Source organism: Psittacula echo (genome assembly GCF_963264785.1).
Source record: "Psittacula echo genome assembly, chromosome: 2".
Lineage (NCBI taxonomy): Eukaryota > Metazoa > Chordata > Aves > Psittaciformes > Psittacidae > Psittacula > Psittacula echo.
In genome coordinates, this window is record NC_137737.1 from 161,319,801 (window position 1) to 161,347,767 (window position 27,967).

At 62.7% G+C, this 27,967-nt stretch overlaps 3 protein-coding genes across 4 annotated transcripts; 1 reads left to right on the top strand and 2 right to left on the bottom strand.

Annotated features, from left to right (window-relative positions):
* Positions 1-297: 297 nt before the first annotated feature.
* MAF1 (MAF1 homolog, negative regulator of RNA polymerase III) lies at positions 298-10,907 on the bottom strand. 2 transcript variants are annotated; one of them, XM_080610459.1, is made up of 9 exons: positions 10,487-10,907; positions 8,879-8,947; positions 7,043-7,176; positions 6,513-6,641; positions 5,397-5,562; positions 3,389-3,510; positions 3,020-3,139; positions 2,365-2,484; positions 298-2,238 (listed from the first exon to the last, which is right to left on the bottom strand). In XM_080610459.1, the coding sequence occupies exons 3-9, from the start codon at positions 7,123-7,125 to the stop codon at positions 2,217-2,219; spliced, it is 762 nt and encodes a 253-aa protein (XP_080466585.1). In that variant the 5' UTR covers positions 7,126-7,176; positions 8,879-8,947; positions 10,487-10,907; the 3' UTR covers positions 298-2,216. The 2 variants fall into 2 exon arrangements, with proteins under 2 accessions (XP_080466585.1, XP_080466584.1); XM_080610458.1 differs by lacking the exon at positions 8,879-8,947 and having other exon boundaries at positions 10,487-10,906.
* Positions 10,908-11,053: 146 nt separating this feature from the next.
* SHARPIN (SHANK associated RH domain interactor) lies at positions 11,054-23,072 on the top strand. Its single transcript, XM_080609942.1, has 14 exons — positions 11,054-11,315; positions 12,060-12,234; positions 12,640-12,750; positions 13,651-13,792; positions 14,269-14,359; positions 14,433-14,667; positions 15,210-15,340; positions 16,688-16,861; positions 19,594-19,754; positions 20,257-20,368; positions 20,457-20,636; positions 22,268-22,366; positions 22,446-22,589; positions 22,669-23,072. Exons 1-14 carry the CDS (start codon positions 11,112-11,114, stop codon positions 22,747-22,749), a joined length of 2,040 nt encoding a protein of 679 aa, XP_080466068.1. The 5' UTR covers positions 11,054-11,111; the 3' UTR covers positions 22,750-23,072.
* On the bottom strand, positions 23,000-27,302 carry CYC1 (cytochrome c1). Its single transcript, XM_080609943.1, has 7 exons — positions 26,640-27,302; positions 25,648-25,859; positions 25,450-25,576; positions 24,904-25,061; positions 24,157-24,317; positions 23,246-23,346; positions 23,000-23,139 (listed from the first exon to the last, which is right to left on the bottom strand). Exons 1-7 carry the CDS (start codon positions 26,757-26,759, stop codon positions 23,035-23,037), a joined length of 984 nt encoding a protein of 327 aa, XP_080466069.1. The 5' UTR covers positions 26,760-27,302; the 3' UTR covers positions 23,000-23,034.
* Between the last annotated feature and the right edge of the window lie 665 nt (positions 27,303-27,967).

Genomic DNA, 27,967 nt, shown 5'->3' on the forward strand with positions numbered 1-27,967 from the left:
GTGGAAGGGGTCCCTGCCCGTGGCAGGGGCTGGAGCTGGAGGAGCTTTAAGGTCCCTCCCAACCCAAACCAGGCTGGGATTCCACAATGAAATCCAGGTCCGGAAAGGATAAAGCAATAAACGGGAAGATGAAGCCATAATGGGAGGCAGAGACCAACGGTCCAGGAGAGGCCACGGGGCAGGAATGACCCCATGAAGGACCCAGATGAGGTGGTTCCAAACCCCAGCCCATGGGCTCTGCCTGAGCCTCACCTCGTGTGCCCCCCGTCCCTCCCACGGCAGGTGCCCAAGGCCGGGGGCGATCACAAGGAAACCTTTATTGGTGCCGATGCATTGCGGCACTGTGCGGTCCCCTCCCCGACGGGGCGCAGGGAGGCAGCCACAGGAGCGCGAGCAGGGACGCAGGGATGGGATGGAGCTGAATCCTGCCGGGAGCACCCATGGGTGCTGGGGCGGGGGGCTGTGCTGAAGGCAATCCCCAATGAGGGCAGCAGCAGCTCCAGCCCCCAGAGCAGAGGGCACAAGCTCCAGCTTCAGACCAAGCTCTGGGGTCAGTGGGCACGAGGCTGAGGAGCCACCGACGGAGCTCCTGGCACCCAGGGATGGAGCGGGGGCTTTGGGGTCTGTCTCTCTCTGCCTGGGGTCTCCGTCTTCCCCCTGCACCCAAAGACCCGGCCAGAGGCTGGATCCTGCCTGCAGCATAACCTGGAGCCTCTCACCCTGCATCAAGCCCAGGGACGTGGGGAACAAAACCCCAGTGTCCTTGGGGCTCCCTAGTGCCCCCAAACAGCCTCTTCTGAAAGAGAGACCCTGCCCGAACCCTAAGCCATGGGGCAGGGGCTGTAGAGGCTGCCCCGGGGCGGGGGGGGGAGGGCCCATGGGGCTGGTGCTGTCCCAGAGCAGCTCCCCTTTGGGGGGCAGAGGGTGCAGTGAGGACGCTGAGGCAGCTGCTGGCCCTCTTTGTGCGTGCTCAGCTTCAATCCAGCTCAGCTCAGCTTCAACCCAGCTGAGCTCAGCTCAATCCAACCCAACTCAAGCTCAGCTCCAACCCAGCTGAGCTCAGCTCAATCCAACCCAACTCAAGCTCAGCTCCAACCCAGCTGAGCTCAGCTCAATCCAACCCAACTCAAGCTCAGCTCAACTCAACTGGGCTCAGGTCAACCCAACCCAATTCAACTGCTCAGCCCTGCTTAGCTCAGCTCAGTTCAGCCCAGCCCAACCCAACCCAACTGGGCTCAGGTCAACCCAACCCAACTCAACTTGTCTCAGGTCAACTCAACCCAACTCAACTTGGCTCAGGTCAACTCAACCCAACTCAACTTGGCTCAGGTCAACTCAACCCAACTCAACTCGGCTCAGCCCTGCTTAACTCAGCTCAGTTCAACTCAACTGGACTCAGGTCAACTCAACCCAAATCAGCCCAGCTCAATTAAACTCAACTCAGCTTAATTAACCTCAGCTCAGCTCCCCCTGCCCTGTCCCAGCCAAAACACAGACTGGGGCGGAAGGGGGGGGGGATTTGCCCCCCAGCCTCTGCTCTCATCCACAGTGGGGTGATGGGGACGGAGGGATGGGGGCAGACGCTGCTGAAGTGAAGCAGGGTGGGAGCAGCACCTAGCACCCTGCTCACCCCCACCCAAACGTGGTACCGGCCCTGCTCCGGCCTCCCCATCACCAAAAGTCAGGTTGGGTTTAAGCCCCCCAGGCTCCCATGCTGGGGTTGGGGGGGGCTGCTGTGGCGCCAGGTCCAGCAGGGACTCACCAAGGCCACCAGCAGCACCGTGCCACAGGCAGCAGCTGCAGGGGGAGGCAGGAGCAAAGAAACCCCTTGAAACAACGGACCTTCTCCAAGCACAGTTTGCGGAGTTCATCTGCGGGGGGGGTCCCACTACGGCCCCCGGAGCTGGTGCTGGCGCCATGGACGGACGGCGTCTGTGGGTCACAACCAGTGCAGGCCAAGTGCTGTGGGACCATCCCGCCCGGCGCCAGCACCGCGGGCACTCTGCGGGTCAGTGCAGCCGAGGACAGGAGCATAAAGTGCAGCAAAGCTTCAGGGAGCTCCCCACGGGGGGGTGTCCGCAGGGCACAGGGGGTGTCCGGGGTCTCCAGTGTACGTGCTGGGCAGGGCATGGGGCAGCTCGGGGCTGGCTCCTCTGGGGGTGCAGGCAGAGGACGGGGTTCAGCGCAGCTGCGGCGCCTCGGAGCTGCTCCGGGCCTCACATGCACATAACCTGCAACCTGGAACCAAGCACATGGGGTTACGGCTCTGCCGCGGTGCCAGGAGGCAGCAGGAGACGTGTGGTCCTTGGGGCCCTTCCAACCCAACCCCTGTATGAGCAGGTCTGACCCACAGAGCTCACCCACCTCTCCTCCTCGATGCTGCCGCTCTCGGCGTCGCCCGTGTCCCTGCTCTCCTCCACATCCCCTTCACCAAGATCCATGTCCAGCTCGTTGCCGGCTTCCGAGCGCGTGTACGTGTACCCACTGGAGGGGGAAAGGAGAGCTTAGAGCAGCCTGCAGGGTCTAAAGAGGCTACAGAAAGCTGGAGATGGGCTTTGGACAAGGGATGCAGGGATGGGAGGAGGAGTAACAGCTCCAACTGGAAGGAAGCAGTTACACTGGACCTTGGGATGAAGTTCTTCCCCATGAGAGTGGTGGGACACTGGAAGGGGTTGAACGGAGAAGCTGTGGCTGCCCCATCCCTGGCAGTGCTCAAGGCCAGGTTGGACACAGGGGCTTGGAGCACCCTGCTCCAGTGGAAGGGGTCCCTGCCTGGGGCAGGGGACTGGAGCTGGAGGAGCTTTAAGCTCTCTCCCAACCCAAACCATGCCATGAGCCTATGAATAAAAAGCAGGATGAGGTTTAGCAGCTCCTGAGGACTTCATGGTCCCAAAGTTCTTTTCCAACCCAGTTGATTCTATGACATTTCTACTGCACCCAGCTTGGGACCAGCAGGGCCACGACTTGCAAAGAGGGGGTTCATTTTTGGGGTGACTTCAAAGACACAGCCTGGCTTGACCTGATGGAGCGACACGTGAAGAACACGATCCTCTTCAGCCTCTTGTTGTAGAAGAAGTAGTTGAAGGACCAGAGGCTGCCATCCTCCCCAAAGGGGTCCGAGTCCAGGTCAGGGTTGTAGCTGCAACAAGTGGAGGCACAAGAAACACCACGTTGGATCCTGTCCCCAGTGCCAACCCCGAGGAGGGAAAAGGAGGAGATTGGGTGAGCCTGAAGCCACCCCCATGGGCTGCTCAGCTGGGCGGTGACAGGAGCCAGCCCATGCCCCTGGGCTGGTTTAGGAGGGAGGACAAGAGCCCACCCTGGTGTGGAGGCCATGGGATGGACGGGGGGGCAGCACGCAGGCCCAGGGGAGCTCCTGCCCCGTTACCTGTAGATGTCACACTCGGCCAGGCAGATCTCCTCATCCACGGCGTCCCAGAGGTGAGGCTTCAGCGCATTGAAGTCCTCCCGCACGGCAGAGAAGAGGCTGCAGTTGACAGCGTTCACCACCTGCAGGGGCCAGGAGGGTTCCTCAGGGGAGCTGCTGGCTCCCCCCCTGCTCCATGGAGCTCAGCCTCCCCATCCCTCCTCCACCGAGAGGAAGCAGCACTGGAGCAGGGCAGTGTCTGTGGGGCGATGGGCAGGCAGGGCGTGGACACAGACAGGGAGGCCCGGGCACCTCCTGGAGGGACAGCATGCTCAGAGCTCTGCACAGACCCATCCGTGGTGCAAGGGCAAGAAGCCTTCAGCCACCGGCGCTATGAGCACAGGGATGAAGGCACCGGCAGCACCAGGGAGGCCTCAGCAGGGAGGACTTGAGGCACCACCGATCCCTCACCATTCCTGCCCCCAAAGACCCTCCCAGGGGAAGAGCAGCCTCACGCAGCGGGCATGGAAAACCCAGCCCAGGAGAGGCTGCTCCTGAAGGAGAGTGAAGAGCAAGGGAGCTGCTGCCAATGGAAAACATCAGGGAATGGCTGCGAGAAACAGCATGCACAGAGCTTCTCCTAGGAGGGAGGAGAGCTGGAGAGGGGCTTGGGACAAGGGCCTGTAGGGACAGGCCAAGGGGAATGGCTTGAACCTGCCAGAGGGGAGACTGAGATGAAACATCAGGCTGCAGGAGCAGGTCCAAAGGAGGGACATGGAAATGGTCCAAGGGATGGAACATCTCTGCTCTGGCTGAGAACTGGGCTGGGGCAGCCTGGACAAGAGAAGGCTCCTGAAGGGGAGACCTGAGAGCAGCTCCAGGGCCAAAAGGGGCTGCAGGGAACCTGGAGAGGGGCTTGGGACAAGGGAGGCAGGGATGGGAGGAGGAGGAACGGCTCCAACTGGAACAGGGAAGAGTTGATGGGATTTTAGGAAGTTCTTCCCTATGAGGGTGGTGGGACCCTGGCAGGGGTTGAAGGGAGAAGCTGTGGCTGCCCCATCCCTGGCAGTGCTCAAGGCCAGGTTGGACACAGGGGCTTGGAGCACCCTGCTCCAGTGCAAGGGGTCCCTGCCCATGGCAGGGGCTGGAGCTGGAGGAGCTTTAAGCTCCTTTCCAACCCAACCCGTTCTATGGGGATGGCCTCATCCCAGGCCTGATGCTGCTGGAGAAGGGAGCACAGCATTCCCAGGATCACAGCAGCACTGTGGGGCTCCCTGGAGAGCTGGGCACTGCCCCAGCAGATCCACGATGCTTCTCCTCAGGGACAGGGGCTCCTCAGGGTGCTGGGGTGTGGGTGCTGGGAGTGCGAGTGCTGGATCTAACAGTGCTGTGGTGCGAGTGCCAGGGTGCCGGGGAGTAGGATGCTGGGGTGGGTGCAGTGTCCATGGGTGCTGGGGCTGTGGGTAGGTGCCTGGGGTGGGTGCCAGGGGTGGGTGCTGTGTCTATGGGCGCTGGAGGGGTGCTGTGTCTATGGGTGCTGTGTCTGTGGGTGCTGTGTCTGTGGGTGCCGGGGGGGTGCTGTGTCTACGAGTGCTGTGTCTATGGGTGCTGTGGTGGATGCTGTGTCTATAGGTGCTGGGGGGGTGCTGTGTCTATGGGTGCCGGGGGGGTGCTGTGTCTATGGGTGCTGTGTCTGTGGGTGCTGTGTCTGTGGGTGCTGTGTCTGGGGGTGCTGCGTCTGGGGGTGCTGCGTCCGGGGGTGCTGCGTCCGGGGGTGCTGCGTCCGGGGGTGCTGCGTCCGGGGGTGCTAGGGGGTGCTGTGTCTATGGGTGCTGTGTCTATGGGTGCTGGGGGGTGCTGTGTCTATGGGTGCTGTGTCTGTGGGTGCTGTGTCTGGGGGTGCTGTGTCTGGGGGTGCTGTGTCTGGGGGTGCTGGGGGTGCTGTGTCTATGGGTGCTGTGTCTGGGGGTGCTGGGGGTGCTGTGTCTGGGGGTGCTGTGTCTGGGGGTGCTGGGGGTGCTGTGCTCACCCAGTTGAGGCTGGGCTCCCGGCTGAACTCATGGCTCTTGGCGGCACTGAAGTCGTAGTCGGGTCGGAAGGACTCGTTGAGCGTTGCGATCAGGTAGAACAGGGTCTTGCGGCTGCACTTGTCACTGAGGGGCCCCTCCTCGTCCCCACCCTGGCTTTTGCTGAGCCTGGGGGCACAACAGGGTCAGTGCTGGCACCGTGGGAGCAGCCCGTGCCCAGAGAGGCACCAGCACCATGGCCTGTACCAGCACCAGTGCAGCAGCAGGGCCAGGGCAGGGACTGTGCCCCTGCACTGGGCACTGGGGAGGCCGCCCCTCGAATCCTGTGTTCAGCTCCAGGCCCCTCACTGCAAGAGAGACATTGAGGGGCAGGAGTGGGGCCAGAGAAGGGCACCGGAGCTGGAGCAGGGCCTGGAGCACAGGGGTGATGGGGAAGGGCTGAGGGACCTGGGGGGTTCATATGGAGAAGAGAAGGCTCAGGGGGGACCTGATCCCTCCCTGCAACTGCCTGACAGGAAGATGGAGCCAGGAGGGGCTGGGCTCTGCTCCCAAGGAACAAGGGATGGGACAAGAGGAACCGGCCTCAAGCTGCACCAGGGCAGGTTTAGATGGAGCTGAGGAACAATTCCTGCCCCAAAGGGTGCTCAGGCATTGGAACAGGCTGCCTAGGGCAGGGCTGCAGTCACCATCCCTGGAGGTACCTAAAGGATGTGTAGATGTGGCACTTGGGGACATGGGTCAGTGGTGGCCTTGGAAGTGCTGGGGAACAGCTGGAATTAGAATCATGGAATGGTTTGGGTTGGAAGAGACCTTAAAGCTCCTCCAGCTCCAACCCCTGCCCCGGGCAGGGACCCCATCCACTGGAGCAGGGTGCTCCAAGCCCCTGTGTCCAACATCCCTTGAGCACTGCCAGGGATGGGGCAGCCACAGCTTCTCTGGGCACCCTATGCCATTGTCTCATCGGATGATCTGGATCTCTTTTCCCACCTCAATCACTCCATGATGTCAAGAACAAGCAGAGCTGACAGCCCGGGAATGACACCAGGGTCATTCCCTCAGTGAATCCCAACCTCCCACCACAGACACGCCGCTGCCCGTGTCCTGCATCCCCGTGGTACCTGCTGGGGCTGATGCCCGTGGTCTGAGGAGGTGACAGGGCCTCCAGGACGTGCGGCTGGCCCTCCTGGCAGAACTGCTTGAACATGTGCTTGTCATCACCAGCCATCTTGCATGAGTAGCTCTCGATCCTGCAGAGACCCCAAGCAGCATGAGCCCACCAGTACAGCACCAGAAGGTCCCAGCCAAGCACCACCATGGCCACTGGGGCTTGGATGAGGCCACCAGCACGGACAGAGCATCTCCAGGCCCCAGGAGCCACCTTCCACATGCTGCTGGGTCTGAGCTTGGTATAAGGCAACCATGGCCACAACCCCCATGTGAAGGTGTGGAGATGCCGATGGTCACCCTGAGGAGGCCCAGAGGAGGTTGGAATGAGCTGAGTGGTAATTCCAGGGACACGGATGAGAGACATCCCTATGTGGCCCTTGCATGTTCCCCAGTGCAGCTGCACAGGATAGCAGCTGGATGGGATTGCAGCCACACCGGATCCCATCCCTGTTCCCATTGGATACCAGGCAGGGGCACCCACCGGCCGATGATGTGTGCGTCACCCGTCTCCACTGTCAGCTGGGAGTTTATTGCTTCAAAACTCGAGTTCTCCAACAGCTTCATTGTCCCGGCGTTCCCAGCGATTCCCTGGTAACACTGCTGCGAATCTGGATCCTGCGGGGAAAGAGCCCTCAGAGCCCAGGGATGGGGATCCCCGGAGCTGCCTCCTCGCTGCTGCGCGGCACCGACCCCAAGGGATCAGAGTGGTGGCTCCCAGAGCTGAGAGGGGCGAGTGGAGCTCCACTGCCATGGGACACCTGAGCCAAGAGCAGGACCAGCACCACTGGATGCTGTCCCACAGGATACCCTTGTCCTTAACCTGGAAGCACGGATACGGTGGATGGGCCACTTGGTGGAGCAGGAACTGCCTGGATGGTCGCACTCAAGAAGCTGTGGTCAACAGCTCAATGCCCAAGTGGACACCAGTGACAAGTGCTGTATCTGAGGGGTCAGGGTTGGGAATGGCCCTGTTCCATGTAAGTGTGGGTTCCATGGGCAGTGGGATTGAGCCCCCTCAGCGAGTCAGTGCTGGCCCCGAGCTGCTGGTGCAGTGACACTGGAGGGAAGGGCAGGATCAGAGGGACCGGGCACAGCCTGGAGAGGTGGGAACCTCCTGGAGCTCCACCAGGCCAAGAGCGAGGTCCTGGCCCTGGCTCGGAGCAATCCCATGGCTCGGAGCAATCCCAGCACAGACTCAGGCTGGGGGAGAGAGGCTGGAGCCTGAGGAGCAGGACCCGGGGTGTTGGGTGAGGAGAAGCTCAACACAACCCCATCCCTGGCAGTGCTCGAGGCCAGGTTGGACACAGGGGCTTGGAGCACCCTGCTCCAGTGGAAGGGGTCCCTGCATGTGGCAGGGGTTGGAGCTTTAAGGTCCTTTCCAAGCCAACCCATTCCCTGGTTCTATGACTGCTTCCCCAGTCCCTTCCTCCAGGGAGGGCAACTGTTTCCGCTCCTGTTCTTTCCTCTCCTATTCCCACATCGCGAAGCATCACCTCGAGAGACAGGCACAGAGCGACTGCTGGATGTGAAGGGCCCAGCCCATGGCCCCTGTTCCCTCCCCAGCTGGGGCCTGAGTCTGTAACAGGAGAAGCTGTAAACAGGCTGGGAAGAGTGAAGTGATGCCAAAGATCTCAGCAGCGATGGCTCTGCAACCCCCACCCGGCATCAGGTATCGGCTGTCAAGGATCGAGAGCATTCCAAGCGGGAAAGAACATCCCTGGGTGCAGGAACAGCAAGTTCCTGCCATTCCCAGCACTTCCAAGTGGGTCTCCAGCTGCTGCCAGCTCTTTAAAGCACCAAGTTTGGTTCATTTGCTCCCAGTGAAAGAGAACCAGGTCTGAGCACAGCAGCTGTGGGCCCCTCACTACGAGAGAGACATTGAGGGGCAGGAGCAGGGCCAGAGAAGGGCAATGGAGCTGGTGCAGAGCCTGGAGCACAGGGGTGATGGGGAAGGGCTGAGGGACCTGGGGGGTTCACATGGAGAAGAGAAGGCTCAGGGGGGACCTGATCCCTCCCTGCAACTGCCTGACAGGAGGATGGAGCCAGGAGGGGCTGGGCTCTGCTCCCAAGAACAAGGGATGGGACAAGAGGAACCGGCTTCAAGCTGCACCAGGGCAGGTTTAGATGGAGCTGAGGAACAATTCCTGCCCCAAAGGGTGCTCAGGCACTGGAACAGGCTGCCCAGTGCAGGGCTGCAGTCACCAGCCCTGCAAGGGTTCACACCCCGTGGAGATGAGGCCTCAGTGCCATGGGGTAGGGGTGGCCTTGGCAGGGCTGGGAACGGTTGGACTGGATGAGCTTAAAGGGCTTTCCCAACCTGGTTGATTCCACGATTCCAGGAGCCCGGCCAACACAGCAGTGGGAAGCAGTCAGCCCCCTTCTGACCCTGGAAGGACACAGCAGGAATTCTATGAAACATGGATTTACTCCACCGGCCCAAACGGAGCCACTTCCTCAGGAGGTTTTGTGGAAGCAGTTTTACTACTGGTGGTGGTCAAAGGCTGTTACATGAGGAGTTCAACTGCACTTTGGCACAACACCACCATCAGTGCCAGGACATGGCTCCTTCCTGCCCTGCACAGCACCAGCAGCCGCCTGTCTCATAGCAACCATGGGGACAGGAGCAGAGGCTTGTCCAGCACAAACGGGCAATACAAGGCCCTGAATCCATATCTCAGTCTCCTTAAGATCAGCTTAACCTAAAGGGCCCTGGGTACAACGGGGTTCACATGTGTTTTAATGCCATCAGAGACCATGTGGTGGGACCCACAGAGAGACACCCTGTGTAGAACCAGGGAGAAGCAGGAGCTGGGGGAGGTAACACTGACCTGAAGTGCTCAACCATAGTGAAGAAGAAGCAAATTGAATGATTTAGGGTAAGAGAAGTCATCCCGGTGATAGTGAATGTGTCCTCTTTGGAACAAAGGAGAGGGTCTGGGGTCCAGCCCATGCCTCTCCCCAGGGAGGGATCAGCCCTGAACACCCCCAGTGTTACCTGAAATGGAACTGGGGTGACGGACAGCCCCTGCAGATGGGGGAAAGAGGAGACAGAGCAGGAGGAAAGGTGGGATTGGTCCCCTCTGCTGTGCTCTGGGGAGACCCCCCTGCAGTCAATGTGCGGCTCTGGGGCAGCAACACCAGAGGGACGTGGAGCTGCTGCGAGGGCTGGAGCAGCTCTGCTCTGGAGCCAGGCTGGGAGAGCTGGGCTGGGGCAGCCTGGACAAGAGAAGGCTCCTTAAGGGGAGACCTGAGAGCAGCTCCAGAGTCTAAAGGGGCTGCAGGGAACCTGGAGAGGGGCTTGGGACAAGGGCCTGTAGGGACAGGGCAAGGGGAATGGCTTTAACCTGCCCGAGGGGAGACTGAGATGAGCTCTTAGGCAGAAGCTCTTCCCTGTGAGGGTGCTGAGGCGCTGGCCCAGGGTGCCCAGAGAAGCTGTGGCTGCCCCATCCCTGGCAGTGTTCAAGGCCAGGTTGGACACAGGGGCTTGGAACACCCTGCTCCAGTGGAAGGGGCCCCTGCCCGTGGCAGGGGTTGGAGCTGGAGGAGCTTTAAGGCCCCTTCCAACACAAACCAGGCTGGGATCGATGATACAGGCACCACAAAGGAGAAGCAGAGCCAGGCGCAGCCGCTGCCCGCAGCCCCGGTGAACACCCCCCAGCCTCTCGGGGCCCATCCCGGCCCCTCGGCTCCGTTCCATCCCGCCGCGGTCCCCCCGCCTCATAGCCGGCCATGACGGTGACAGACCGGGGCGGACAAGGAGCGGCGGAGCCTTCCCACAATGCCCCGCGCGGACAACTCCCAGCATGCCACGCGCACCAGAGCCGCCCCCTTGCGCGCTGCGCCCGCCGCAGTGCACCATGGGAGTTGTAGTCCGCGGGGTGTGTGGGGGCGCTGTTCTCATAGCGGCTCCGGGGAGCGGACTTACCGGTGCTTCCTGCTCTCGGTCCCGGCGGGGCCTCCTCGCCGTGACAGCTCCTTCAAGCTCGAGACGTTTGTAACGTGAAGCGTCTCCGGGGAAAGCTCGAGGAGGGCGCGTGTGCCTCGGCCGCCGTCCGCCGTCCGGCGCCGGACCACCGGGCCTGCGCCCACCTCGACATGTCCCCCGAGTGCTCGGGACGGTGCGAGCAGCTGAGCGAGACCTGCGAGTCCCTCCGGTGCGAAAGGCGAGCGGCGACTTTCTCCTCCGGCACCGGACGACAACAACCACCGAGGCCCCACCCGCGGCCCGTCCGGTCTGAGCGGCGCCCGCGGACGGCCTCGTCCCATTTGCCAGCGGCCGTGGCTATCCCTGCGGCCTTGCCCTCCTATTGGCTGCGGGACCCGTCAGTCAGGGCTGGAGCCCGCCCTCCGCGGGAAAGCCCGGGGACCCCGCCCACCAACCGGAGCGCTCCGCGTTCTGATTGGCCGCTGGGAACAAAGCCGCGGGGGGGGGGGAGAACGGGGGGAGCAGCCGTCAATCACCTCGGGGGGGGCGGAACGTTTCTTCCCGGAACTCGCGTTCGCGGGGCCGCGTTTCCCGAGAGCGGGCCCCGTTCGGCAGCGCCCCGGCCATGGCCCTGCCCGGGGCCGCGGCCCCGCCGCCGGCGCCGCTCACGGTGCTGATGTCGGTGCGGGCCGCGCTGGCGCGCGCCGCCCGCCTCCCGCCGCTGCCCGCCGCCGCTGCTCTCCGCCTGCAGCTCAGCGCGGGCCCCGGGCCCGCCGCGCGCCGCCGCTTCCGCCTCGAGCTCCGGCACGACGAGGCTGCGGGAGGCGCGGTGAGAGACGGGGGGGACCTGACCCCGACCGGACCGGGGTGGGCAGGGGTGTAACGGGGGCTTCCGTGCGCGACAGAGCGCGACCGCGGCTGGAGGGGGGCTGGGGCTGTGACACCCCCCCCACTGCTGCCTGGCCCTGTCCCTGCTCCTGCCCGTCCCTGCTTGTACAGGGAGGGTTCTTGGGTGCTAGGAGGTGGCTTTGGGGCAGCTCTAAGGAGCTCGGGACTTCTGCTCCGTGCTGGGGATGAGAGCGGGGAAGGGGAAGGTGAAGCTGCCCCTTGTTGGGGGCTGTGGGGTGGGTTTGGGGCCTTGGGCAGGGTCTGGCTACAGCATCAGCTCCGTGTGATCCAGTCATGGGATGGGTTGGGATGAAGGGACCTTAAAGTCTACCAGCTCCAACCCCTGCCATGGGCAGGGACCCCTTCCACTGGAGCAGGGTGCTCCAAGCCCCTGTGTCCAACCTGGCCTTGAGCACTGCCAGGGATGGGGCAGCCACAGCTTCTCCCTTCAACCCCTTCAGGGTCCCAGCACCCTCATGGGGAAGAACTTCCCAAGATCCCATCAACTCTTCCCTCTTCCAGTTGGAGCCGTTCCTCCTCCTCCCATCCCTGCCTCCCTTGTCCTAAGCCCCCTTGAAGTGGGAAGGATCCGGCTGCTCCCAGGAGCTGGTGTCGTGGCAGCCCCTGCTCCGTGTGCCGCATTCCACTCACAGCTCCCTCAGGATGTGTCCCTCTCTTTCCGCAGCCCATTGCCGAGTATGACCTCAAGGACGTCGCGTACAAGGTGCAGGGCCCCAGGAGCCACGAGCTGCTGGTGCTGGGCGCCTGGGACGAGCCCCTGCTGCTCAGCTTCCAGGAGGAGCGGGAGGCACAGAAGTGGTGGACGATCATCAGCAGCTCCCTGCGGGAGGTGCAGAAAGGTCCGTGCGGGATCTGATCCTGGTATCCCGCCTTCCCGGCGTGATCCAACCCTGCCCGCTGCGGGCTGTGAGCTCTTGTGGAGGGACCTTCACCCGGTTCCTGTGTGTGCTGGAGCGTCCAGGGTGGTGCCGGGGCACGGGAGGAGGTGTGGGCAGTCCATGGGAGCAGAGTTCCCTTCATCCACATCCCGGGATGCAGCAGCATCCCTCCATGGGAGCAGCGGCTGCCCCATGAATCCGTACTGGATTGGGCATGGTGGGGATGGTCCCAGCCCTGTGCGCTGCCCCATGGAGGGGGAACACCACAGGAGGAAGGATTTGGGAGTGGGGGGAGCAGCTTCTGCCCTCCCCCAGCACCGGGAGCCCCCGAGCTGCCCCCTCTGACGTGTTCCTGCCTCCCCACAGCCTTTGAGAGCGCGCTGGCAGCCGAGGCCTTGCCCCCACCTCCGGATGCCAACCCCATCCCTGGGGATCAGGGAGTGGAGGAAGCTCTGACCATGGAGCTACGGGAGAAAGGTACCTGGGAGGTTCCATGGCTCCGGGGGGGGCTGGGGGTTCCTGGTGCTCCCTGGCAGAGAGCACAGAGCCGGCTGCTGCTGCTGCTGCTGCTGCTTGGCCCCTCGTGGCATCATGGAATCGTTGAGGCTGGGAAGGAGCTTTTAGTTCATCCACGCCAACCATTGCCGAGGCCACCACTACCCCCAAGGGGCTTCTCTGCGGGGCTTTTAGATGCCTCCAGGCTTGGTGACTCCAGCACTGCTCTGCTGCCCCCAGGGGTACAGAGCTTCTGCTGCTGAACCCCTGGGCACTGCCAGGGATGGGGCAGCCACAGCTTCTCCCTTCAACCCCTTCAGGGTCCCAGCACCCTCATGGGGAAGAACTTCCCAAGATCCCATCAACTCTTCCCTCTTCCAGTTGGAGCCGTTCCTCCTCCTCCCATCCCTGCCTCCCTTGTCCCAAGCCCCTCTCCAGGTTCCCTGCAGCCCCTTTAGGCACTGGAGCTGCTCTCAGGTCTCCCCTTCAGGAGCCTTCTCTTCTCCAGGCTGCCCCAGCCCAGCTCTCTCAGCCTGGCTCCAGGGCAGAGCTGCTCCAGCCCTCACAGCAGTTCCGGGGCCTCCTCTGGAGGCTTCCCCCAAGTCCTCCTCAGGCCTCCTCTTAAGCGTGATTCAAGGCCAGGTTGGACACAGGGGCTTGGAGCACCCTGCTCCAGTGGAAGGGGTCCCTACCCGGGGCAGGGGCTGCAGCTGGAAGAGCTTTAAGGTCCCTTCATCCTAACCCATCCCATGACTCCAGGATCATGCTCCCATCAGCAGAGCTCCAGGGCACTGGGGGCTGCACCTCACACACACAGAGCTGTGCCTCTGGGTGCTGGCTCTGCAGGGGCTCCCCATGGCTCTCCTTGCTCTCCCCCTGCAGAGGACCTGGCCCTGCACCTCGCCCAGGCCATCGAGTTTGGGGACGAGGAGGAGGCCTCGCGCTGCGCTGTGGCGCTGGCCCGGCACCAGGCCTTGCTCAGCATCCTGCTCCGGGACAGCACCTACCCCCCAGAGCACATCAGGTGAGGGACAGGGCCCTGGGGCCAGCAGGAGCACAGCTCCCTTTATCCACATCCCGGGATGGGGCATGGATCCCTCCTGTATGCCCTGGAGCACAGCTCCACTTCCTCAGCATCCCAGGATGGAGCTGGGCTCCATGGATCCCTCCTGTGTTCCCTGGGGCAGAGCTGCTCCATGGATCCCTGCTGGGGCAGAGCTGCTCCGTGGATCCCTGTTGGGGCAGAGCAGCTCCATGGATCTCTGCTGGAGCAGAGGCTGCTCCATGGATCCCAATGACCCTGTAAAATGGGTTCCCTGTGAGGTTTGGGATGGGGCAGGAGCTGCTGGTGGGTCCCTGTCCCATCTGCCTGGGATGGGATGGGTCATGGTTGGAGCCCAGAGCTGGACTCCCGGGCCCTGGGCAGCAGTACCTCCCCACTCCTCATTGCCGGTGGGTCCCAGCGCTGGGACCTCACTGACCCCCCTGTGTGTCCCCCAGGATGAAGGTCGGGGTGGAAGACGCCACCTCCTCCGCCAGCATCACGCTGCTGGTGCGGGCCCACACGACCATCGCGGCGCTCAAGGAGCAGGTACGGAGCGGGGCTGGGACCGGGAGCGCCGGGGGATCCCGCGCGGGGTCAGCTCCGAGCGGCTCCGGTGCAGGTGTTCCGGGAGTACGGGTTCCACCCGCGGGTGCAGCGCTGGATCATCGGGCAGTGCCTGTGCCGGGACGAGCGCTCCGTGTTCTCCTACGGCATCCGCCGGGACGGAGACCCGGCCTTCCTGTACCTGCTCTCGGCCCGTGCGGCCGAGCTGAGCCCGCAGCGCCTCGAGGAGGACCAGGCACGGCTCCAGCTCCACAGCCCCCTGCCCGCAGCCAGCACAGCCACAGGGAAAGGTCTGGTTCCCCCCAGCATCCCCTGGGGCGGGGGTCATGGATCCTGGGCTGATGCGATGGACCAGGGTGGGAAAGGGCCTCAGGATCAAGTCCGACCATTCCCAGCACTGCCAAGGCCACCGCTCACCCATGGCCCCCTCCACTGAGTCTTTTAGGTACCTCCAGGGCTGGTGACTCCAGCACTGCCCTGGCTCCACCCCTTTAAGCACCCTTTAAGCACCCTTCCCAATATCCCCCTAAACCTGCCCTGGTGCAGCTTGAGGCCGGTTCCTCTTGTCCCATCCCTTGTTCCTTGGGAGCAGAGCCCAGCCCCTCCTGGCTCCATCCTCCTGTCAGGCAGTTGTAGGGAGCTATCAGGTCCCCCCTGAGCCTTCTCTTCTCCAGCCTGAACCCCGCAGGTCCCTCAGCCCTTCCCCATCACCCATGTGCTCCAGGCCCTGCTCCAGCTCCGATGCTCCTCATCCAGTGGGACCAGCAGCATCTTCCCACCTGCTCCCGGCGCTGGTTGTAACCTCACCTCCCCTTTGCCACGGTCCCTCCAGGCTGTGGGAATGAGGCCGGTGGGAAGATGGACATTGGGGACATCAGCCAGTTCCTGGACTCGCTGCAGCTCGGTGACACCCTTGGTGCCCAAGCAAAGCCTCCCTCCCCCAGCCCACCCTCCCCAGAGCAGGTACAGGGTCCATGGGGTGCCCCCATCACTGCCCCTTGGAGCCCCAGGTCCCCCTCGTCCCAGTATGGGGGTGCTGGGGTGATGGCTGCTCCCTCCATGTCTTCCTGCCCCCATCCCCTGTCTCCCACCAGTGTCTCAGGCTGGCCATGTCCCATGGCCATGTCCCCCTTCCCGCAGCAGGAGTGTCCATGTCCCATATCCCATGCCCCCTTGTCCTGTGTTCCCTGCAGCCAGGCTGGCCATGTCCCATGTCCCTGTCCCTGCAGTCGGGCTGGCCGTGCCTGTATGTCGATGTCCTGCTTTCCCTGTAGGTGGGCTGCCCATGTCCCCTGTCCTGCTGTCCCCACCATTGGGCTGGCCATGCCCAATGTTCCCCGTAACTGGGCTGTCCATGTCCCCATGCCCTTGTTCCTGCTGGCCATGCCCCCATGTCCATGTCCTGCTCTCTCTGCAGCTGGGCTGGCTGTGCCCCATATCCATGTCCCTATCCCCATGGTTGGGCTGGCTGTGCCCCATATCCATGTCCCTATCCCCACAGCTGGGCTGGCTGTGCCCCATATCCATGTCCCTATCCCCATGGTTGGGCTGGCTGTGCCCCATATCCATGTCCCTATCCCCACAGCTGGGCTGGCTGTGCCCCATATCCATGTCCCTATCCCCATGGTTGGGCTGGCTGTACCCCATATCCATGTCCCTATCCTCACGGTTGGGCTGGCTGTACCCCATATCCATGTCCCTGTCCCCACGGTTGGGCTGGCTGTACCCCATATCCATGTCCCTGTCCCCACAGTTGGGCTGGCTGTACCCCATATCCATGTCCCTATCCCCACAGTTGGGCTGGCTGTGCCCCATATCCATGTCCCTATCCCCACAGTTGGGCTGGCTGTGCCCCATATCCATGTCCCTATCCCCACAGTTGGGCTGGCTGTGCCCCATGTCCCATATCCCATGGTCCCCGCACTTGGGCTGGATGTGCCCCATGTCCATGCCTATATCCATGTCTATGTCCCCCAGGCAGGCTTGCCATGTCCCATATGCCATGTCCCATGTTCCCTGCAGTCAAGGTGGCCATGTCCCATATTGCTGTCCCATGTACCTGTCCCATGTTCCCTGCAGTTGGGATGCCCATGTCCCATCTCCCTGTCCCATGCCCCATGTCTCATATCCAACATCCATGTCCCATATCTCATATCCAATATCCACGCCCCCTGTCCCATGCCCCATGTCCCATATCCAACATCCCTGTCCCATCTCCCTGTACCATGTCCCATATCCAACATCCCTGTCCCATCTCCCTGTACCATGTCCCATATCCAATATCCCTGTCCCATCTCCGTGTCCCGGCAGTCGGGGTGGCCGTGCCCGCAGTGCACGTTCATCAACAAGCCCACGCGCCCCGGCTGTGAGATGTGCAGCGGGGCCCGGCCCGAGGACTACGTCATCCCCCGCGCGCACCGGCCCGACGAGCGCGAGCGGCGTCGCCTCCAGCGAGAGCAGGAGGAGATGCGCCAGTACCAGCAGGTGAGCGCCGCCGGGGTCCCTATGGAGTCAACACGGTCCCTATGGAGCCACCGTGCTCCCTGTGGAGCCAACACGGTCCCTATGGAGCCACCGTGCTCCCTATGGAGCCCACATGGTCCCTATGGAGCGACTGTGCTCCCTGTGGAGCCAACATGGTCCCTATGGAGCCACTGTGCTCCCTGTGGAGCCAACACGGTCCCTATGGAGCCAACACGGTCCCTATGGAGCCAACACGGTCCCTATGGAGCCACCGTGCTCCCTATGGAGCCCACATGGTCCCTATGGAGCCACTGTGCTCCCTGTGGAGCCAACACGGTCCCTATGGAGCCAACACGGTCCCTATGGAGCCACCGTGCTCCCTATGGAGCCCACATGGTCCCTATGGAGCGACTGTGCTCCCTGTGGAGCCAACATGGTCCCTATGGAGCCACTGTGCTCCCTGTGGAGCCAACACGGTCCCTATGGAGCCAACACGGTCCCTATGGAGCCACCGTGCTCCCTATGGAGCCAACATGGTCCCTATGGAGCCAACACGGTCCCTATGGAGCCACCGTGCTCCCTATGGAGCCCACATGGTCCCTATGGAGCCAACACGGTCCCTATGGAGCCACCGTGCTCCCTATGGAGCCCACATGGTCCCTATGGAGCGAACACGGTCCCTATGGAGCCACCGTGCTCCCTATGGAGCCCACATGGTCCCTATGGAGCCCACATGGTCCCTATGGAGCCAACACGGTCCCTATGGAGCCAACACGGTCCCTATGGAGCCACCGTGCACCAGGACGGGAGCAGGGACTGGGGTTCAGAAGGGTCTGGAGGTGCACATGGATCCTGCAGCGCCGGGAGCCAGGACAGGGAGCAGGAGGCTCCCCAGGGGGGTTGAGGCCCCTTTCCCCAGTGAGGGCCTGGCCCAGGTGCTGCGGGCAGGGGACGTGGTCATGGTGAGCCCTGGCTGCTGGGAAGGCCTCGTGGGGAGCAGCGGTGCCCGGGCAGAGCCTGGCTCCTGCTCTCCTCTCCCTGCACCGGAACCATGGAGTCAGGGAATGGGTTGAGGTGAAGGGACCTCAAAGCTTCTCCAGCGCCAGCCCCTGCCCCGGGCAGGGACCCCTTCCACTGGGGCAGGGTGCTCCAAGCCCCTGTGTCCAGGCTGGTTCCCCATTCCCTAGGATAGGGGGGGGCTCTGCTGACAGCCTCGTTCCCGATCCAGTACCTGCTGTGGGGCTTGCTGCGATCTCAGCTCTCCACTGACCAAAGCTTCTCCTCCCCTCTTCTCTCCCCTTGTTTCTGTCTCGTGCTGGGATCCTGCTGGGAAGGGAAGGATTGAGGTTGGAGAGGAGGCTCCGGCCTCGCGCAGCGCCCCAGGGTCCTGGGAGGACTTCATCCTGCTCTCCTCTGAGTTCTGCTGAGCACCCACCGCAGCCTGTCCCATCCTGGGACGTGGTATCCCCATCCCTGCTGATGGGCTCCCCCCTTGCTCAGGCCCTACATGGATGCGGGATCTTCCCCCTGGAGGAGAGCAGGGGGGCTCCGGGAATGGGGGCTCCTGGGGCATCGTGAGGGTTTGGACACATCTGGACCCTTCCCAGTTGGCTTCTGGCTGATGAGAGCCCTCAGCTGCCATCTGCCCCCATTCCCATCGTCCCATCATCTCCCTCCACCGGCTGCCCCAGCACTCTGCACTGGTGCTCCAGGAGCCCTGAGGGATGCGGGGAGGGGGCTTGGAGCCCTCAGGGATAGGGATGGGTGCGGATGAGCTCTCCATCAGCGCCTCAGGGAAGCACTGGGGGCTGGCGCTGGGGAGCTTGGCCCAGGGCTGCCGGGGGGCTCAGGGGCAGGACCGGGGCTGGTGACCATCGGGTCCTTCCCTCATTAAAGCCTCTTCCCTCCAGCACGGCTCCGTCTCCCTGTGCCGGGGGCTCCATGGTGCTGGGAGGGGTCCATGGGATGGGATGGACCAGGGGAGAGATGGGACTTTGAGAGCAGTGTGAGGGGCAGCAGGGGCAAGGTCCTGCCCCTGGCTCGGGGCAACCCCAGCACGGACCCAGGCTGGGGCAGAGGGGCTGGAGCCTGAGGAGCAGGACCCGGGGTGCTGGGGGAGGAGAAGCTCCCCAGGAGCCGGCTTCAGGGAGCGCTTGAGCCCAGAACCCCCCCGTGTGCTGGGTGCAGCCCAGAGCGGGAGCAGCAGCGCAGGGAGGGGATCCTGCCCCTCTGCTGCGGGAAGGGGAGACCTGAGAGCAGCTCTCAGTGCCTAAAGGGGCTGCAGGGAACCTGGAGAGGGGCTTGGGACAAGGGCCTGTAGGGACAGGGCAAGGGGAATGGCTTGAACCTGCCCGAGGGGAGACTGAGCTGAGCTCTTAGGCAGAAGCTCTTCCCTGTGAGGGTGCTGAGGCGCTGGCACAGGGTGCCCAGAGAAGCTGTGGCTGCCCCATCCCTGGCAGTGTTCAAGGCCAGGTTGGACACAGGGGCTTGGAGCACCCTGCTCCAGTGGAAGGGGTCCCTGCCCGGGGCAGGGGTTGGAGCTGGAGGAGCTTTGAGGTCCCTTCAACCCAACCCCTTGCATGGTTCCATGAAGCAGAAGGAAGGCATCGGGCACTTCTTTATGGGGTTGCACCAGAGCAGGGCCTCGGGGCTCCCCATGATGGGTTCCAGCCCCACTATGGGGTGTCCCAGCCCCATCTGGGTGGGACTGAGCCCTGTTGGGGGCTGTGGGTCTGACTGGGGCTGTCCCACAGGCGCTGGAGGCCGAGCGGCTGCAGAACCTGGAGCAGCTGCTGCAGCTGGAGCAGGAGCTGCTGGTGCCCAACCAGGAGGCCCTGGAATGTCTCATCTGCTTCCAGAGGGTGCCCCCAGGCCAGGGGGTGCTGCTGCGGGAATGTCTGCACAGCTTCTGCAGGTGACACCACAGCACCGGGACCCCCCAGCCCTCCCGGCACCCAGTGAGCGGCCCCGGGACGCCCCACTCCTCCTGGGTGACCATCCCTCAGCTGTCAGGGACCGTCCCCAAGCTCCCCAGCCCTCATCACATCCATCCCCAAGGCCTCATTGTCATGGTGACCGTTCCTGAGCCCCCCCCCCGCAGTGACCAGCCCTAAGACCCCCCCAGGTCTTCAAGGTGCCCATCCCCAAGCCCCCACCATCACAGTGCCCATCCCCAAGCCCCCCAGCCCTCATGGTGATCAGTCCCAGGACCCCCCCATTGCAGTGCCCATCCACAAGCCCCCACCATCACGGTGCCCATCCCCAAGCCCCTACCATCGTTGGGACCCTCCCCGAGGCCTCACCATTGCGGTGATCGGCCCCAAAGCCCCTCCAACCCTTGTGGGCGCCATCCCTGGGCTCCCCTGTGGTGGTGCCCGCCCTGACCGCAGCCCCGGTGCCCCGGTGCGGCTGGGCAGGGAGTGCCTGCGCCAGGTGATCACCTTCAGCGAGGAGCCCACCGTGGCCTGTCCCTACCGCGACGACTCCTACGCCTGCAGCAGCCACCTGCAGGAGCGCGAGATCCGCGCGGTGAGTGCGGCACGGCACCGCCAGCACCAACACCGGCACGGCCCTGGTGCCACCTCCCATGGTCCCACCTCGCACCCCCCCCCCGCAGCTGGTGTCCCCCGAGGAATACCGGCGCTTCCTGGAGCGGAGCCTGGTGCTGGCCGAGCGCCGCAGCCACAACAGCTTCCACTGCCGGACGCCCGACTGCCGCGGGTGGTGCATCTACGAGGACTCGGTCAATGAGTTCCGGTGCCCGGTGTGCCAGGCCCTCAACTGCCTCCTCTGCAAGGTCAGGCCTCAGCCACCACCTCCAGAACACCTCCTAAACACCTCTTACTCTCCAGCACAAAACTCCCTCCACACCAGCACCAAACCAGCACCAAACCTCTACCAAACCACCTCCAAACTGTTGCCAACCCACCAGCAAACCATCTCCAAACCCCCCTCAAACCAAACCAGCTCCAAACACCCTCAAACCAAACCATCTCCAAACCCCCTCAAACCAAACCAGCTCCAAACACCCTCAAACCAAACCAGCTCCAAACCCCCTCAAACCAAACCAGCTCCAAACCCCCTCAAACCAAACCAGCTCCAAACACCCTCAAACCAAACCAGCTCCAAACCCCCTCAAACCAAACCAGCTCCAAACCCCCTCAAACCAAACCAGCTCCAAACCCCCTCAAACCAAACCAGCTCCAAACCCCCTCAAACCAAACCAGCTCCAAACACCCTCAAACTAAACCAGCTCCAAACACCCTCAAACCAAACCAGCTCCAAACCCCCTCAAACCAAACCAGCTCCAAACCCCCTCAAACCAAACCAGCTCCAAACCCCCTCAAACTAAACCAGCTCCAAACCCCCTCAAACCAAACCAGCTCCAAACACCCTCAAACCAAACCATCTCCAAACCCCCCTCAAACTAAACCAGCTCCAAACACCCTCAAACTAAACCAGCTCCAAACACCCTCAAACCAAACCAGCTCCAAACACCCTCAAACCAAACCATCTCCAAACCCCCCTCAAACTAAACCAGCTCCAAACACCCTCAAACTAAACCAGCTCCAAACACCCTCAAACCAAACCATCTCCAAACCCCCCTCAAACTAAACCAGCTCCAAACACCCTCAAACTAAACCAGCTCCAAACACCCTCAAACCAAACCAGCTCCAAACCCTCTCAAACCAAACCAGCTCCAAACCCCCTCAAACTAAACCAGCTCCAAACACCCTCAAACCAAACCAGCTCCAAACCCCCTCAAACCAAACCAGCTCCAAACCCTCTCAAACCAAACCAGCTCCAAACCCTCTCAAACCAAACCAGCTCCAAACCCCCTCAAACCAAACCAGCTCCAAACCCCCTCAAACCAAACCAGCTCCAAACCCCCTCAAACCAAACCAGCTCCAAACCCCCTCAAACCAAACCAGCTCCAAACCCCCTCAAACCAAACCAGCTCCAAACCCCCTCAAACCAAACCAGCTCCAAACCCCCTCAAACCAAACCAGCTCCAAACCCCCTCAAACCAAACCAGCTCCAAACCCCCTCAAACCAAACCAGCTCCAAACCCCCTCAAACTAAACCAGCTCCAAACCCCCTCAAACCAAACCAGCTCCAAACCCCCTCAAACCAAACCAGCTCCAAACCCCCTCAAACCAAACCAGCTCCAAACCCCCTCAAACTAAACCAGCTCCAAACCCTCTCAAACCAAACCAGCTCCAAACCCCCTCAAACCAAACCAGCTCCAAACCCCCTCAAACCAAACCAGCTCCAAACCCCCTCAAACCAAACCAGCTCCAAACCCCCTCAAGCCAAACCACCAGGAAGCCACCACCAAACCACCACTAAACCACCTCCAAGCCCCCTCCCAGCCACCCCCCAGCACAGCCCCATGGGCGCTCTCCATCACGGCTCTGCCCCCCCCAGGCCATCCACGAGGGCCGGAACTGCCGCCAGTACCAGGACGACCTGGAGCTGCGGGCGCGGAACGACGCGGCGGCACGGCAGACCAGCGCCATGCTGCAGGTGGGAGCCGGGGGGGGGGGCACTGGGGGCGGACGGGGGGGTCCTGGCTCGTGCCCACGGCCCTGTGGTGTCCCCGCAGACGCTGGTGCAGCGGGGGGATGCCATGCACTGCCCCACCTGCCGCATCGTGGTGCAGAAGAAGGACGGCTGCGACTGGATCCGCTGCGCCGTGTGCCAGACCGAGATCTGCTGGGTCACCAAGGGGCCGCGCTGGGGCCCCGCGGTGAGTGAGGCACCCAGAGCCCGCAGCCCCGTGGCCGCGGTGAGCTCCCGCCATGACCTGTGCGCGTGTCCCCACGCAGGGCCCCGGTGACACCAGCGGCGGGTGCCGCTGCAACATCAACGGCCAGAAGTGCCACCCCCAGTGCCAGAACTGCCACTGAGCCCGTGCCGGCATCGCCTCGCGCCACGGCCAGGGGACACCGGAGGCCACAGCCACGGCCAAAGGAGGGGATGGACACGGACACGGACACGGTGGTGCCGCAGGGCCCCGTGTGGCACCGGCACATGGTGGGTCCAATGGAGCCACCAGAATCCCCCTCCCCGTGCCCGGAGCGACGGCGGCTGCAGCACAACCGGCACCCGCTGAGCCTCGATCAACCCAGGCTTTATTGCAGCACCCGGGGGTGACGGGGAGCCGCGGGGGGTGGGGACACCCCACATCCCCCCTACTTGGGGGGCCGATAAACCATCTTCCTGCTCTTCAGCACCGACCACTTGTGGCGCTTCAAGTAGTAAAGGAGGGAGATGAGGAGCCCTGAGATCATCAGCATCTATAGGGGAGGAAGAAACTGAGCTCAGCCCCACGGCTCCGGGCACACGGGGGGCTCACTGGGGGCACATGGGGTCCCCCTCAGCCCCCCAGCGCCCAGGACCCACCTTCAGGCCCATCCGTTTGCGGTGGTCGTGCTCTGGCTCCGCTGCCCACCGCAGGAAGGTGCAGATGTCCTTGGCAATCTGTGACATGGTGGCCGGGGTGCCTTGGGGAGGGGGGGTTACAATGGCATAAGCACCCTGGAGAGCAGCACCCATGGGTGCGAACACAGCCCTGAGCCCTCTTGGAATCAACCAGGGTGGAAAAGGCTTTTAAGCAAGTCCAAGGGTTCCCAGCCCTGCCAAGACCACCGCAAACCCATGGCCCCAAGCACCCCATTTACACATCCTTCAGGTACCTCCAGGGGCCATGACAACCTCTTCCCTGCATCCAGCCCCTGACCACCCCTGTGATGGATGAACTGTCCCTGAACTGTATCTAAACCTGCCCTGGTGCAGCTTGAGGCCGGTTCCTCTTGTCCCATCCCTTGTTCCTTGGGAGCAAAGCCCAGCCCCTCCTGGCTCCATCCTCCTCTCAGGCAGTTGCGGGGAGCGATCAGGTCCCCCCTGAGCCTTCTCTTCTCCATATGAACCCCCCAGGTCCCTCAGCCCTTCCCCATCACCCCTGTGCTCCAGGCCCTGCACCAGCTCCATTGCCCTTCTCTGGCCCCGCTCCTGCCCCTCAATGTCTCTCTTGCAGTGAGGGGCCCAGAGCTGAACACAGGATTCGAGGGGCGGCCTCCCCAGTGCCCACTGCAGGGGCACAGTCCCTGCCCTGGCCCTGCTGCTGCACTGGTGCTGGTACAGCCAGGATGTGGCCACGGGCCCAAGCTCATGCTCAGCTCCATCACCTGCCACAACCAGGTCCTGTTCCATGAGCACCCTCCCCAGCCTGGAGCCGTGTGGCTGTTGTGGCCCCAGGGCAGGGCCCAGCCCCGGCCCTGACCCCACGCCCCCCGTTTCGTTTCCCCTCTCACCATCGTCGTACTCGAGGATCTCACTGTAGATGGGGGGGGCCATGCCGATGGCCTGCCCTGGGAAGTAGGGGTTGTAGTACAGCCCCTCACGCAGCGTCACCCCCGCCGGCGGCTCGCAGTACCCCGTCAGCAGCGAGAACACGTAATCCTCACCGCCGTGCCTGCGGGGGCACGCGTCAGCACCGGGCACCAGCGCCAATACCGGCACCCCCTGGGGCCATGGGGATCCCCTCGAGAGCCAGCAAACCACCCCCCTTTAACCAGGGTTTGGTGGGGTTTCACAGGGTTTAACTGGGGTTTGATGGGGTTTAATCAGGGTGTAACCAGGTTTAACCCGGGTTTGATGTGGTTTAGCCAGGCTCTGACAAGTTTAATCTGAGTTTGATGGGGTCTAATGGGATTTAATTGGGATTTTTGGGGTGTAACTGGGGTTTAATGGGGTCTGACAGGGTTTAACTGAACTCTTGACAGAGTCTGACTGGGGTTTGATGGGTTTTAAGCAGTGTTTAACAGGGTTTAACTGGGCTGTGACAGGGTTTGATGGAATGTAGCCAAGGCTTAACAGGTGTAACGAGGTTTAACTGGGGTGTAACGGGTTTAACGGGGTGTAGGGGTGTGTAATGGGGGGTGTAACCAGGGTGTAAGGGGTGTAATGGGGGTTTAACGGTGTGTAACGGGGTGTAGGGGCGTGTAATGGGGGTGTAACCAGGGTGTAAGGAGTGTAATGGGGGTATAACCGGGGCTCACCGGGCATTGACGATGTAGCTGAGGTCGGGGGGCAGAGCCCCGTTGTTGGCGGCCCGGGCGGCCTCAGGGTTGGGATACGGTTTTGGGAAATAGTCCGAGATCTTCCCGGGCCGCAGGAACATTTCCCCGTTCTCATCCGGGCCGTCCAGGATCTGGACCTGCGGCAGGGGCGGGTTGGGGGGCAGAGCAAGGAGCCAGGGGGACAGGAGATGAGGGGCAGAGCCGGGGAGCACAAAGCCCTCACTGGGGTACCAGGGGGCAGAGCCTCTGAGCTGTGGGGTAGAACCTGGAGCCGGGGTCCCAATGGGCCAAACTGGGGGCAAAGCCCAGAGCCTGGATGCTGGGGGGGGGGGGCAGAACTGGGGTGCAGGGAGCAGAGCCCTGAGCTGGGGGCAGAGCCCTGAGCTGGGGGCAGAGCCTGGCACCAGGGTCTCAGGGGGCTGAGCTGGGGCAGAGCCTTCAGCCAGGCCGTGGGGCAGGACACCACTGGGGGCTGAGCTGGGGCAGAGCCTGGGCGGGTGCCCCGGCCCAGGGGGGGGCTCTCACCTCCTCAGCCAGCGCCTTGGCCTCGGCCTCGGTGTGCGAGACGCCGATGAGGTTGCGGAAGGCGATGTACTCGAGGCTGTGGCAGGCGGAGCAGACTTGGCGGTACACCTGGAACCCGCGCCGCAGGCTGCGGGCACGGACCGGGGTCAGGACCCTGCGTTCCCCCCGCTGCTCCCCCCCGTGTCCCGGTGCCAGTACCTGGCGTGGTCGAGCGCGGACAGGGCCCCGCTGTGGCTCCAGGGGAAGGTCGGGGGGTGCAGCTCCAGCTCCCCTGCAGCCAGCGCCGAGCCCAGCGCCAGGGTCCCCCCCCCGGCTGCCAGCGCCCCCAGAGCCGCCAGCGCCGCGCGGCCCCCCCATGGCCACCAGCGCGACCGGGGCGGGGGGCACGAGGAGGACGAGGACAGGGGGGCCTGGGGGGGGACAGAGCGTTAGAGGATGGCTGGGGAGACCGGGGGAGGGAGGCTGGAGGGCACCAGGGCACCGGGCAGGGATGGGGGAATCCTGGTACTGAGCTGGGAGGGGGCACTGGGGTGGGAGGGACACACCAAGGCCATGGGCTGGGACTGGGGGACACTGGGCAAGGGTGGGGGGGACTGGGGGCACACGAGCAGGGATGGAGGGCACCGGGGACATGGTCTGGGAGGGGGCCCTGGAAACCCCGGGGACACCAGGCAGGGAGCCGGAGGGACCCTGGGCTGGACTGGGGGGACCGGGCAGGGATGAGGGGGACCCGGGGGGATACCAGGGACACGGGGCAGAGAATGGGGGGGCAACCGGTGACACCTGATGGGGATGGGTGGGGGGTGGCCAGGCGGGCACCGGGAGCACGGGTCCGGGCAGACCGGGCTGGGATGGACTGGGGGGGGGACACCCGAGAACACCGGGGGAGGGGACCGGTGCAACCGGTCAGAGATGGGGGCACCGCACAGTGCCGTGGAGGTGGCAACCGGCAGCGATGTGGATCGTGCAGTGATGGACGAGGGGGCCGGGAAGGGGAACTGGGGACAGCGGGCCCGGGCGGGACACACGGGCCGCGATGGAGAGCACCGAGGGGCAACGGGACCGGAGACACGGAGCGGGCAGGGTCGGGGGCTGGAACCGGGCGGGGCCGGGGCCAAGGGCTCCGCTCCGGGGGGTGCCGGGGCACGGGGCTGCCCTCCCCGCGGTGCCGGTGCCGGTCCCTGTCTCACCGCGGCGCTGCCGGTGCCGGTGCCGGTCCCTGCCCCTGTCCCCGGTGCGGGCCGCAGGAGCCTCCCCCGCAGCGCCCCCGCCGGACCCCGCCGCAGCGCCAGGCCCCGAACCGCCGCCATCGCCCGAGGTCGAGGGGACGCGAACGGACCCGCCGGACGTGGCGTCACCGGCGTCAGAGGCGGCGGAAGGTACGTCACACACAGCCCGCCCCCGCCGCTGAGGGGGGGGAACTCGTATTTCCGTGTGTAATAACCGATATCGAGCCCGTATTTCCCAGTGTAATAACCGATATCGAACCTGTATTTCCGTGTGTAATAACCGATATCGAACCCGTATTTCCGTGTGTAATAACCGATCTCGAACCTGTATTTCCTTGTGTAATAACCGATCTCGAACCTGTATTTCCGTGTGTAATAACCGATATCGAACCCGTATTTCCGTGTGTAACAGACGATATCAAACCCGTATTTCAGTGTGTTGAAGAATGGGGTTGATTGAAGAATAGGGTTGTAAATAAGTAACCTCAAGAACGTCAGGCTTTGTTAGCCACTATAGAGAAAAGAAAATTACTAAGATAAGCTTTGCCAGAACCACCTGGTGGTTACTGATAGGACAACGATCCTAAAACAAAGTGATGAAGAAATAACCAGCGGGGGTCCGAAAGCCCACTACCACATTTAGTGTGCGTGCGGGAGGCATTCTCTACAAAGTATGATGTCATGTATGTAATCTAATGAATATGTATGTTTAAGGACAGTATCATCACAGCCTGGTTGATGCCTGGCAGAGACACGCTTGGAGGAGCTATCCCCCGTGTCTCCCAGCCCCACAATAAAGAATACCTGCTTGGCAACTTAAAACTTTGTTGGCGAGCTCCTGGAGTTTTCTCCGAATCAGTATCATTGATCTCAAACCCATATTTCACTGTGTAATAACCGATAGCAAACCTGTGCTGCAGTGGGTAATCTGTATCAAACCTATATTCCAGTGTGTAATCAGTATCAAACCCATATTTCACTGTGTAATAACCGATAGCAAACCTGTGCTGCAGTGGGTAATCTGTATCAAACATATATTCCAGTGTGTAATCAGTATCAAACCCGTATTTCACTGTGTAATAACCGATAGCAAACCTGTGCTGCAGTGGGTAATCTGTATCAAACCTATATTCCAGTGTGTAATCAGTATCAAACCCGTATTTCACTGTGTAATAACCGGTATCACTCTGGTATTTCTCTGTCTCGTTGATGTCAAACTCAATCAGTATTTCCCATATAACTGCTCTCAAACTGATGGTTCACTGAATACAGAGACTTGGACTGTGTAT